This window comes from Barbus barbus (genome assembly GCF_936440315.1).
Source record: "Barbus barbus genome assembly, chromosome: 5".
NCBI lineage: Eukaryota > Metazoa > Chordata > Actinopteri > Cypriniformes > Cyprinidae > Barbus > Barbus barbus.
In genome coordinates this window covers 22,932,883-22,945,921 of record NC_136733.1, presented here as the reverse complement: position 1 = coordinate 22,945,921, position 13,039 = coordinate 22,932,883, and the positions used below count along the sequence as shown (strand labels likewise).

General features: G+C 35.9%; 2 protein-coding genes across 2 annotated transcripts in view; both read left to right on the top strand.

Moving 5' to 3' along the window:
* The window catches only part of sv2ca (synaptic vesicle glycoprotein 2Ca), a gene marked incomplete at its 5' end in the record, with an annotated part of 36,142 nt that extends 31,508 nt beyond the window's left edge, over positions 1 to 4,634 (top strand). The window contains 5 exons of the mRNA XM_079416794.1: positions 998 to 1,162; positions 1,263 to 1,396; positions 1,531 to 1,734; positions 1,851 to 2,010; positions 2,171 to 4,634. Coding sequence (XP_079272920.1) covers positions 998 to 1,162; positions 1,263 to 1,396; positions 1,531 to 1,734; positions 1,851 to 2,010; positions 2,171 to 2,354 — 847 coding nt within the window. The 3' untranslated portion in view covers positions 2,355 to 4,634. The remainder of the gene's footprint in view (positions 1 to 997; positions 1,163 to 1,262; positions 1,397 to 1,530; positions 1,735 to 1,850; positions 2,011 to 2,170) is intronic.
* Positions 4,635 to 6,141: 1,507 nt separating this feature from the next.
* The window catches only part of iqgap2 (IQ motif containing GTPase activating protein 2), a 49,444-nt gene continuing 42,546 nt past the window's right edge, over positions 6,142 to 13,039 (top strand). Inside the window, exon 1 of the mRNA XM_079417673.1 lies at positions 6,142 to 6,411. Coding sequence (XP_079273799.1) covers positions 6,330 to 6,411 — 82 coding nt within the window. The 5' untranslated portion in view covers positions 6,142 to 6,329. The remainder of the gene's footprint in view (positions 6,412 to 13,039) is intronic.

Genomic DNA, 13,039 nt, shown 5'->3' with positions numbered 1-13,039 from the left:
ATCTATCTATCTATCGCTGTTTTGACTATCGTCGTTCTATTTGTCTTTCTTTTCTTTCTATCTATCTATCGTTGTTTTGACTATCGTCGTTCTATTTGTCTTTCTTTTCTTTCTATCTATCTATCTATCTATCTATCTATCTATCTATCTATCTATCTATCTATCTATCTATCTATCTATCTATCTATCTATCTATCTATCTATCTATCTATCTATCTATCTATCTATCTATCTATCTATCTATCTATCTATCGTTGTTTTGACTATCGTCGTTCTATTTGTCTTTCTTTTCTTTCTATCTATCTATCGTTGTTTTGACTATCGTCGTTCTATTTGTCTTTCTATCTATCTATCTATCTATCTATCTATCTATCTATCTATCTATCTATCTATCTATCTATCTATCTATCTATCTATCTATCTATCTATCTATCGTTGTTTTGACTATCGTCGTTCTATTTGTCTTTCTTTTCTTTCTATCTATCTATCTATCTATCTATCTATCTATCTATCTATCTATCTATCTATCTATCTATCTATCTATCTATCTATCTATCTATCTATCTATCTATCTATCTATCTATCTATCTATCTATCTATCGTTGTTTTGACTATCGTCGTTCTATTTGTCTTTCTTTTCTTTCTATCTATCTATCGTTGTTTTGACTATCGTCGTTCTATTTGTCTTTCTTTTCTTTCTTTCTATCTATCGTTGTTTTGACTATCGTCGTTCTATTTGTCTTTCTTTTCTATCTATCTATCTATCTATCTATCTATCTATCTATCTATCTATCTATCTATCTATCTATCTATCTATCTATCTATCTATCTATCTATCTATCTATCTATCTATCTATCTATCTATCTATCTATCGTTGTTTTGACTATCGTCGTTCTATTTGTCTTTCTTTTCTTTCTATCTATTGTCGTTCTGTCTATCGTCATTCTATTTGTCTTTCTTTCTTTCATATAATTGAGGAACTCAATACTTCTGCAGGTATTATGGTTTATCCGTGTGGTTCCCTGACGTCATCAAACATCTTCAGTCCGATGAATATGCCTCCAAAGTACAAAGGCATAACAATGAGCGCATTGAAGACTTCACCTTCAATTTCACCCTTGAGAACCAGATACACACTAATAGCTTATTTATCAATGACAGGTGACTTATTCAAGCTGTAACAGTAATCTTCTTATTGTACTAATTCTTATTCTGTGTGTGCATATTATCACATAAATAATTTTCTTTATTCGTTCCTCAGGTTCACACGTATGAAATTCAAGTCTGTCACTTTCATCAATTCCACCTTTCAGAGCTGCTTTTTTGAGGATGTGACATCAGTGGGATCTTTCTTTCGAAACTGCACATTTATTGAGGCTGTCTTCTATAACACTGGTAAAACGGTCATTTATTTCTGAACACAAAACAGAACACGTTTTCTCCATTTTACCACTTTGCTGCATGTCTGTGCATACTTGACCATCACTTTCTGCTGTGGTTTAAATCTCGTTAATTTATTCATTTGACAGATATTGACGACTCCAAACTTATAAACACAGATGTCGTAAACAGCACATTTTACCACAACAAAACAGGCTGTCAAATGACGTTTGAGAATGATTATAGTGCATACTGGGTTTACTTCGTCAATTTCTTGGGAACACTGGCTGTTCTGCCTGGCAACATCGTATCTGCACTGCTCATGGACAAAATTGGCCGCTTGTCTATGTTAGGTGAGACAGATATTTGATTTTGTTGCAGGTTGTACCACTTTGCAGATGTAATTAAGATTCATACTTATTATTATGTGTGAAAGAATAGTTTTGCTGTAAATATTCTGTTTTGTCAGGGTTTTCCATGATTCTGTCTGGTATCAGCTGCTTCTTCCTGTGGTTTGGCACCAGTGAGTCGATGATGATTGGGATGCTGTGCTTGTACAATGGGCTGAGTATCTCCGCCTGGAACTCCCTAGATGTTGTGACAGTCGAGCTGTACCCTACGGACAGAAGGTGGGTTTGTACTCATACATAATAAAATATGCTAACAGAAATGCAACAAAGCTGTTAAATGATCCCAAATCCCAAAGCCTATTAAATATCAATGTAACACCAACTTTTTACCTTTTATTCTCTTTATTCCACACTCCCTCCCTCCACTTCTCTATTCCAGAGGAACTGGATTTGGCTTCTGTAATGCCTTGTGCAAGCTTGCCGCAGTGATGGGAAATATGATTTTTGGAACTTTAGTGGGCATCACCAAAGCCATCCCCATTCTTCTGGCCTCCTCAGTGCTCGTAGGCGGAGGTCTGGTGGGATTGCGACTACCTGACACCAGGTCAAATGTTCTCATGTAACCCTTGTGTCGGAGGTCTGGAGAAACTTAAAAGGCTTGACTTAACCCTCATTCCTCATTGTTGTACTTATATTGTTCATAACAAGATAATTCTCAATTAGGCATCATCATATTTAGACAATCTTTAGACTTTCTTTGCAATAATAAACTTCTGCACCTTTATACTGTACAGTTCATTTAACCAAGACCCTCATGTTTCCTTGTGGCTTTTTAGAGGTTTATAATGGCCCAGGAATGAACGTGAGTGTAAATGTTAATGTCCCCTTATTAAGACCTGAGCAAAACAACCTATTAATGAGCAGTCCAAACCTGCTGCAAGTATGCAGAGAGGATGATCAGATACGCCGAAAGCTCAGCACAGCTGCATCACAGCTGGCTGAATGAATCCTGAGAATTACTAAAGAGATGAGAGACTGAGACCGGTCTACTGGTAAACAACTCTTTATTCATTTATTAGTTTCAGGATTTGACTATATAGTGAAAACATCATCCAGATATGGTATCATACATTTCTAATGAAAGAGAATATGGTTTTCTTATTGAATCAGTTTCACTGAGTATTGAGTAAGTTGAAGACGAGGTTAAAACCCATCATTTTTTACAGTATTATTACTGTATTTTTTTTAACAATCAATCCTTTTGCATATGTCCTCCAACCTCTGATGAAAAAGGCCCAATTACGCACTCATTCTGAAAGTACATGTATAAAGTTCCTGCGGCCAAATTTATAAAAAAACAAAAAATCCTATTTTGTGCTCTCCAGTATATTTTGTTCAAAAGCTTTTTATTTGATTTCCTATACAACAGGCGTGTGTTATCGGACTTGTTCTGCCACTTTGTGATTTGTCTAACAGCGAATGGCCTTTTGAAACTGTCCCTCTCCTACATAAGATCATCATCACGTATGAACTTGAGGTGGCTGCTGTATTTGATATGATAGAGTGTGTATCTGCCAGGGTCACTCATGCAAACCATCTTACAATCTGACAGAAAGGACCGATGATAATCAATCTGGTGATGTCCCGGAAAGCCCCTTTTATGTACAGTGTCAAAGACTCGTCTTGTTGACATGACAGGTTTGTGGGTGCAGAGGGAATTCAGAGGGCCCGCCTCAACATATGGGGTCTACAATCTGTGGAGAGGGGAAGAGAGATGTGTTTGATAACCACATGACACGTGATCCATTTACAAGTATCATTTCCATTTTGGTTGCTTCTACAAAATACAAATATACATTTGAATACACCACCATTTAAAGGTTTGGGGTTCATTTTAATTTAAGGAATTACAGGTAATACATTTATTCAGCATGGATGCATTAAATTAGTCAAAATCGACAGTAAAGTATAAAACTTTCCTCTCTCAAATATATGCTGTCCTTCTGAACTTACTATTCATCAAAGTATTCTGGAAAAAAAAGCAGTACAATTATTTTCAGCATTGATATAAATAAGAAATATTTCTTGAGCACCAAATTAGAGTGATTTGTGATAGATCATATCGCACTGAAAATTCTGCTTTGGAAACACATAATGCCAAATTCTATGGTTTAGCATTTACAATCAGTGCCAAATTCAGTTCTCTGAACAACATAAATCAATAGTGTTACTATTATCTAGCTTTTGCTATGTTTTGAGAGGTCTACAATAAGAAATTTCAGTTAAAAAGAGTAGAAGCTTATATAGGAACATTGATGTTTTTCATTTGATTTGGCTTCCAACTAACCAAAGTGGCTTAATGCTGTCTCACTCTCAGCAGTTTCATGAAGACGTTATTTATAAATGAGATTATAAATGATCAGTGCTGTACTGTCCTTGATCTAAGCCTGTCTTCATCTGAAAACCTCTTTTTTTATTTATGCATATAGTTTAGTGTTAACATGCTGTTTGAAATGATGTGTGTGTGCTTGTGAACATTACAAACTGTGTGTATATATATCTGTGTATGGGTAAATGGTAAATGTGTGCTTATCCATGTATATTTTGTACATAGGGTTACAGTAATTGACTCACCTGCTGAATACTGTGTGTAAACACATTTTTGGGACTGCAATGGATGAATCTGTAGTGTATGTACACCGCTGAAACTGTTTACTGTTCATCTGTTATTGCAGCACTGTTCCTAAGCTGTCCTGAGACATCACGGAACAAAACTGCATGTATTAAACTCTTCGGGTCTGTGTGCTCAGCTCTCCAGAGAATGTTGCGCTGTTGTGTTTTATGGCAGAAAAATACAGAAGAATAAAGCTGTCATATTTTGTGAAGGTAATAAAGATGTGCTGAAAAGTGTCTGTACCTGTTAATATGAAACAAAACTTATTAGAAAAAAATATGCACAGACTGGACTTACTAAATTGTGTAACACAAAGGTTAAATTGACTGCAAATGTGGTGTGTCAACACAGAGACAATATCAAATACATTTGAAGTATTTTTATAAAGGCTTGCCACATTTTAACTTGACATAACTGACCTAAAACGACTTTTATTTAATGAGGCTGATATTCAGAGGTGGAGTAAATGTCCATGTTTATATTATGTCCATATTTCAAAGAAAATTGTTTAATTAAAATCAAGTACACCTTCAGCACAGCAGACACTCTTTCCTTCCCTCACAGGGATACAAATATTTGAACAGGTAAAACATGAACATTATAAATTATACTAAAAAATGTATTAAACATTTAGCAAATACGAACCGGTACATTTTAAAATATTAAAAAAATGTATTAAAATATTTGTACAAAATTACCTATATTACGTATACCTGTTCATAGCTTTTCAAACACTGTATATGAACACTTGAACAGGTAGAGATGCTGCATAGAAAGGAATTCGAAATACATGGCTAGAGATTAAAATTACATCAAGGTTGCCTCGTTTGAGGTAAACACTAAAACAGAGATGAAAATTACTTTCAATGTAAATTTTTTTTATAATTACTTAAATGGCTAAATTTCGGCCATAACTTCTGAAATTTTCGCGTAATTTTTCTCTACACATTGTTGATATGAAATGATAGACTTGGATGACAGCTAAGTAGCCTATATACTACAACTCCTATCTTAAAAACCAGAATATTTGAGCCGCTAGTTGAGGAGCCTCAACAGTCCAGAACAACGTCTTATTTTAACACTTGATATCACACATAAAGATCACTGAGAAAGTTAACACTACTTGCATAGACGATTTGTCAATAAGGGCAAATTTCCCTGACTTTAACCCCATGATCAAGTCTGCATTGGTCTATTTAACTGTAGTACAACACTGACATCTGCAGGCGGTGTGTTGCCTGCAACTATTTCATGGCACTTTTACTCTAAACTGAGAAACCCATCTCTCACATTTGACCTTTTCTTGGAAATGTGTAAAGTAGTAAATATGAAATGATACCAGTCAAATACATTGTATTGGGCCAGATCTTATGGATAAGTATGGGAAATGGTGAATTTCTATATTGTTATAATAAATGGTATCTTGATTACTTGCTTTGTTTTAATTGTGTTGTTTTATAGGCTAATACAATGTAAATGTCAAAACTTAACACACTTAAAAAAATAAAACGTTAAAGTCTTAAAAACGTAGAAATTACTATTTGCTTTTCCTCAAGTCAAGATTATTATCTATTAACAGAATCGCCCTCACTACATTAGTTTACACAACAAAGCGAAAGCATGTTTTAAGGGTGAGATCAGGTAAAAATACTCTACATCAACTGCACCGTCAGCGTGTGCCGCGGGTGAGATCAGGGTGGTGCCACGCGCCAGCAGGTGGAGCCGAGTCATTCAGCGCGAGCTCACAGGAGATTTCATCAGGTTGACAGGCAAAGGAAGAGCCGCAGTAGGCGAAAGCGCTTCAATGCAAATGGGCACGCCGTTTTACTGGGAACCAAGGCTATGACAACAGGAGAAATTTTATTTTGCTCGCTTGAGAAAGTAGTCTGAACTAAGTAAGTGTAAGAAAGTCCGAGCGCAGTTTATGGTGGAGGCGCAGCAGAGTTTCAGAGGAAGCAGGATGTACCATGAAGAAGGCGCAAACTCTCTGAGACCACGATATGGATGTAAGTAGAGCCACTTCACTTCATGTCAGTTATGAAACTACTCTTTAAATATGAAACTAAATGAGTGTTAATTGAATTTGAATGCACTGTAGTGCCCTAGACAGTTGGTCAGCAAGAGTAGCAATCTGACATCTATGATTAGTGGAGTGGTTGGTTAGTTTGGTGTGCACATGTACATGCATAATATTGAGGAAATACATTTATTTCTTCAACAGTATGAATATACATGTAAATATTATATATAAATATGCAATATTTGAAAGCACACTGATGCTTATGAGCTAATGTATTCAGGCAGATTTTAAATAATATTATTGACTTGAATAAAGCCAGTTACCCGAACAAGCATTGTAATGTGTGATGGAAGTCAGTATTCCTGATTTATCAGCCTATCGCTAGTTTGATTTAACATTATTATAAAAACAATTATGATGTTATAACTGCAAGGGAGTCGTTCAAGACAATTTAAATTTACATCAAGATTTATGACTGAACTGACTGATTTGTCCAGTAAGAGATAAAGTAGAAATGTGTGAAAATTGTTTAAAAAAATCAGTCAAAATAATTGATCTGATGATGAATCTGTCTATCTATAGTTTAAACTCAGTTGCCAGTTATATTTCTGTCAAACCCACTTCCCAATTTTTAATCTAGATAGAAGGTGATGTGCTAATGATAACTTCTATGAGACATTGCAATGTCTTCTGGGCCTTACAGATATGCTATATTAACTATTTTGTCTGTCCAGTGCTAGATCCCTGAACTTTCTCTGCCATGTCCTTATATTATGTTGCCTCAGAATGGTGTTTGTGAATCCTTGGCATTAGATCTCGTGCTGTGGCCTGAGCAAAGAGAAGCTCCATGAGAGTTTTCTCCAGTTAAACATTACCTCTGCCCTTTGTAAAAGCACCTGACCGTCTGTACAGTCCAGATATTTGAGGAATTCTGTTTAAGGAGTTTATCTGTGCAGGTTTTATTAAACACACAAATTGCACCATTCATGTAGACATGGTGTTTTACTGTGTATATCTAGAATGATAAAGAATGTTTAATATAGTGTTTGCATAGCAGCAGACATTTGATTCTGGCGTAAACCTCTAGTTGGTTGTGTATGAGAACCTGCTAGTTAACTCTACCATATCAAATCAAGGTTGAGAGATGAATTAGCTAACTAAGTTTTTGTATGAAGTTTACTTAACTCTCTGTCAACACTGGCACAGAGATCACATTCCAGCTAAACTGCTGACAAGGCCACTGGTTTCATGCTGCTGATTTAAATATAGGGTGTTTACATGAGCCTTTTTTTATTGATTGCCATTTTTATTCACAAAAATCAGATTTTTGGAATTGGAACACATTTTTAGGCTTCACATATTGAATTTAACTCCAAAAGCTAGTACAACTATACCCTGTTTCTTATGCTTGAAGATACCCCAAAAAGTTTGGAACAAAGTCTGCATCACAGTGGACTCTAACATTTATTTTCATATAGAATTAATCTTGAAAGTAAGCATACGGGAAATGACATCATATCATGCACGGAGGAATGAAATGGCTTACACTGCATCTCATTATGAGGTAGCTGTGGTCCATATTGATATGAGAGATTGGATGGCCACAGTTTACTGACAGACGTTCCCCTCACAACCACTATAAGTGGGGTGCGGTTGCTGACACAGTTTACATTACTGTTCAAACGTTGAGGTTGGTAAGGTTTCTTCGAAGGAAGTCTCTTATGCTCACCAAGGCTGCATTTATTTGATCGAAAATACAATAAAAACAGTAATATTGTAAACGATGTAAAATAACTTTTTTTATTTTTAAATATAATTTATTCCTGATGTGGCAAAGCTGAATTTTCAGTAGCCATTACTCCAGGCTTCGCTGTCACGTGATCCTTCAAAAATCAAGAAACATTACTTATTATCAGTGTAAAAGTCTTTACTGTCACTTTTGATCAATTTAATGCATCCCTGCTGAATAAAAGACCCCAATCTTATGTACGGAAATTGGCATCTGTTACTAATGTTGCCACATCAGATCTTAGTTAACAGGCTAAATCTACCCATTGATGTTTCCTCAAATGGCTGTTGCACTACAGAGTGCTGATGAGTCTTTCCTTGTTTATGTTATTTTAAATGCTGAGCCACTTTAATGAGAACCCACTTTTGTTGCCATGTTTTCAAAATATCGAGTTTATTGTCTGTGGGACAGATTGAGGTGATAAGGCTGACCTACGTAATGAAACCCCACAGAGGTTAACTGGCAAGCCTGAGCCTGTGCGTCAGGGTGAGAAATTTGCAGTGCTGTTTGTCATTACAGAATTGAATCTCATTTACTCAAACAAAGGCCAGCATGGGATTGTGTGTCAGCAAGCTTAATTATTACTAGTGAGGATTGTGAAAACACTTGATAGTTGGACATAGTCTTGTGCTCTGTCTGATTTTATCACATGTAAAAATGAGCTTCTCATTTCATGTCAGAGCATCACACGTTCTCTTTAGCTTCCTTTTGAACTGCACTGGTTTTTGTTGTCAAGCTGCTGCCTTTTTCTTGTGAGAGTGGATGTCACCTACTTCACCAAGAGTCATAATAAGTGTCATATTTTACTATTTTATTGATGTTTCAACTGGGCTCCACCAGGCTGTAGAGATGCACTGTATATTTCAGTCAAGGGATGGGCGATTGTATAATCAAATAACTTATTAAACCAAGTGACGTGGGTGCCGCTACATCTGCTAGTAGACTGTTCTCAAAATCAATCATGAGCTCAGTGGTAAACACTACAGGTTGTGAACTTGTGTGCTGCTTTCATAGATGGTGTTTTGATGGTGAGATGTGGTTGGCAGTTGATCTATAAGCGTGTCATGTTGACGTGTTAAGTCACGGCATGTTGATCATCTTGCACAACATCAGCTTTGCACAGCTTCACTAACTTTTTTTCAGCGTAAATTCAAAGCAGAAACGCATTCAAAATCCAGTCCTGGTTTTACCTAGGACTGAATATGATTGTGTCGGTTGCATCATGTGATTGGTGAGTGTGTTTACAGTAAGTGGCAGCAGCAGCTCCATGCTATTAAAATAAATAATTAAATAACAAGATGAAGTAAATATCTGAAAAAAGTAATGATGCCCTTATAACACAGAGCTTCAGTCACATCTAAAAATGTTTAAATGTTTCTGCAATGAATAAAATCAAACTGAATTGACATAAAAAAGAAAATGTAGCAGAAACAAACTTGAATGCAACTTAACACACTTTACAAATATACACTACTGTTCAAAAGTTTGGGGTCAGTTAAAATGTTCTTTTTTGTAATAAAATAGTACTTTTATTCAGTCGGCATGCATTCAGTTGATCAAAGTGACAGTAAACACATTTTTATTTCAAATAAAATCATTTTAATAAAGACAAAAGAATTTGTGTTTCAAATAAATGCTGTTCTGTTCTGAAAAAAAAATGTATCACGGTTTTCACAAATATATTAACACTTAAATGCATACGTCGGGTCTTTAGCGACCTGGGATGTCATTCAATACCCTCTCCCTCCTTTATTTCTTCAACTTAGACATCAACCTTCCTCAAGGCAAAGTATCCTTCAAGGCTATGCATACGACTGTGTGCGTACGCTAAAGTATACGTAAAAAAGAAGTATATTTTGGCCTTTAGTTTATTCATTATAAACAATATAGCCAAAAAAAGTTAAATTATAAAACAATGTCTGTTTCCTGATTAATTGTCTGTAAAAAGTGTGTAGGGTCGCTAGCAGTCCGAGGTATGTAATAGTGTAAGTATATTTTCCTGCGCAACAATAATTCAATATCTGATGGCTCAATGAGTGCAGTTCACATTTATTCCTCTTCACTGTTTGATATACAGTGATGATGTGATGTTTCACTCATTATTACATTGAAAATGGTAGTTTTGAGAATATGTTTGAGATAGTGAATATGAACCAGATGCTGAATGTACTTGGGAAATGCGCTCTGACGGTGATGGTAAAATCATCTGCTCTAATTGAACCCTTCTAAGTTTCAAAAGGTAATGAAATAAGTTTTTTTTTAAATTCATTTGTAAATGTTATTAAAATATCAGGAGAGTTTTATGCTATTGCAGCAATTATAGATCCATCCGTGTTGGATATAGGTCCGGGTCACTAAAGACTCGAATATGTTATAATGATTGGCACAACATCCATGCATTTAAGGGTTAAACAGCAAAACTGTTTTCAGATGTTAGTAATTTGTAGTTAATGTGATAAACTCTGATAGGACACCTTTGTGAACTTCCACATCCACTATAATCACTTTGGGACAAGTTATTTAAAGGTCATTGCATTGCAGAAATATATTAGCAAAGTTAGTGAAAATCTCTTGTATCAATTGTTTGCAGACGACACTTGATTTTGATAATTTTATTTAATCTTTTAACAACAGTTAATGACATCATCAATTGTTTCTTTGGCCCAATTACATCAAATGAAGACTGTTCAACAACTTGTGACCAGCTTAAGTCATTTGTAAGGGGATGGGATGGGTGGTGGTGGCGCAGTGGATAAGACACATGCCTTTGGTGTGAGAGACCCGGGTTCGAATCCACTGTGAGACACCAATGTGTCCCTGAGCAAGACACTTAACCCCTAGTTGCTCCAGAGGTGTGCGACCTCTGACATATATAGCAATTGTAAGTCGCTTTGGATAAAAGCGTCAGCTAAATGAATAAATGTAAATGTAAATGTCAGCTCTATTTAACCAGAAATAAAGCGATTTCGCTGAACTTGGCAGTCTTGTGAAGATGTGGCCGAGAAGTAATGTAGCAGCAATCACATAAAGGCCAGAAACAAACGGTTTTGTAATGTAACATTACTGACAGCTGACAGACGCTAGATGTAACGGTGTTGCCTTCAGATGATTTCATGTACTGCTGACAGCAATGAAAGAGAAGCCGGTTATTTCAGCACACATGTACTGTATATTGTGTAAAATTACTCAAGCATACAAACACATTCAGTGTTTTATCTGGTGGATCTTATAAGTGTGGTGTGTTTCAGATTCACTTCATTTCAAATTGCTTAAGCACTTGTTCCAGTTCATGCTGCTGAAAGGTGAATTCCAGTGTGATTTTAAATCAACAGCAGTCTGAAAGGTCAGAATTATTGGAACCCTTGGTAAATATGATCAAAGAAGACTGTGAAAATTAACCTGCTTTGTTAATCCTTTTGATCTTTTATTAAAAAAATTCACAAAAAGCTAACCTTTCATTGGATAATAAGAATTTAAAATGGGGGGAAATATCATTATGAAATAAATGTTTTCCTCAAACACACGTTGGACACAATTATTGGCATATATTTCTGATGTGCAGCAAAAGATAATTGAGCTTCACAAATTAGTGAAGTGGCTTTAAGAAAAGAGCTAGAGCAGTGAAAATCCCCATTTCCACCATCAGGGCAATAATTAAGAATTTCCAATCAACAGAAAATGTAATGAAACTGCCTGGAAGAGGACGTGTGTCTATATCGTCCTAATGCACGGTGAAAAGGAGAATTTGAGTGGCTAAAGACTCTTCAAGGATCACAGCTGGAGAATTGCAGAAAATAGTTGAGTCTCGGGGTCAGAAAACCTTAAAAAAATTGTCAAACAGCCCCTACATCACCACATGCTGTTTGGGAGGATTTCAAGAAAAATGCTCCTAGCTCATCCAAAAACAAACTCCAGCATATTCAGTTATCAGACAGGACTGGCACTTCAAATGGGACTGGCTTCTATGGTCAGATGAAACTAAAAAATGAGCTTTTTAGCAGCAAACACTCAAGATGGGTTTGGTGAACACAGGGATAAAAAGTACCCCATGTGTACAATGAAATATACTGCTGTATTTTTAATGTTGTGGGCCTATATTTCTGCTGGAGGTCCTGGACATCTTGTTCAGACACATGGCATCATGGATTCTATCAAATACCAACAGATAAAAAATCAATAAGTGACTGATTCTATTAGAAATCTTATAAAGGGCCATGTTTGGATCTTCCAACCATACAATAATCCAAACACAAACCTCAAAAACTGCACAAAAATGGGTCACTGAGCACAAAACCAAGCTTCTGCTGGCCATTCCAGTCCTCTGACCTGAACCCTGTAGAAAATGAGTGAGGTGAACTGAAGAGAAGAAGCACCGTCATGGAGCTGTGAATCTAAAGGATCTGGAGTGATTCTGGATGAAGGAATGGTCTCTGATCTCTTGTCAGGTGTTCTCTAACCTCATCAGGCATTATAGGAGAAGATTTAGAGCTGTTAAACTGACAAATGGAGGTTTCAAAAAGTATTGAATAAAAAGGTGCCAATAATTGTGTCCAACGTGTGTTTGAGAAAAACATTTATTTCATAATGATATTTCCCCCCATTTTAAATTCTTATTATCCAATGAAAGGTTAGCTTTTTGTGATTTTTTTTAAATAAAAGATCAAAAGGATTAACAAAGCAGGTTAATTTTCACAGTCTTCTTTGATCATATTTACCAAGGGTTCCAATAATTCTGACCACAACTGTAGAGTCTGAATAAAATATAATTAGAAGAATGGAACTTGGCTGTACACTGTCATATTCATTCATTACCTCTTGTCACAGT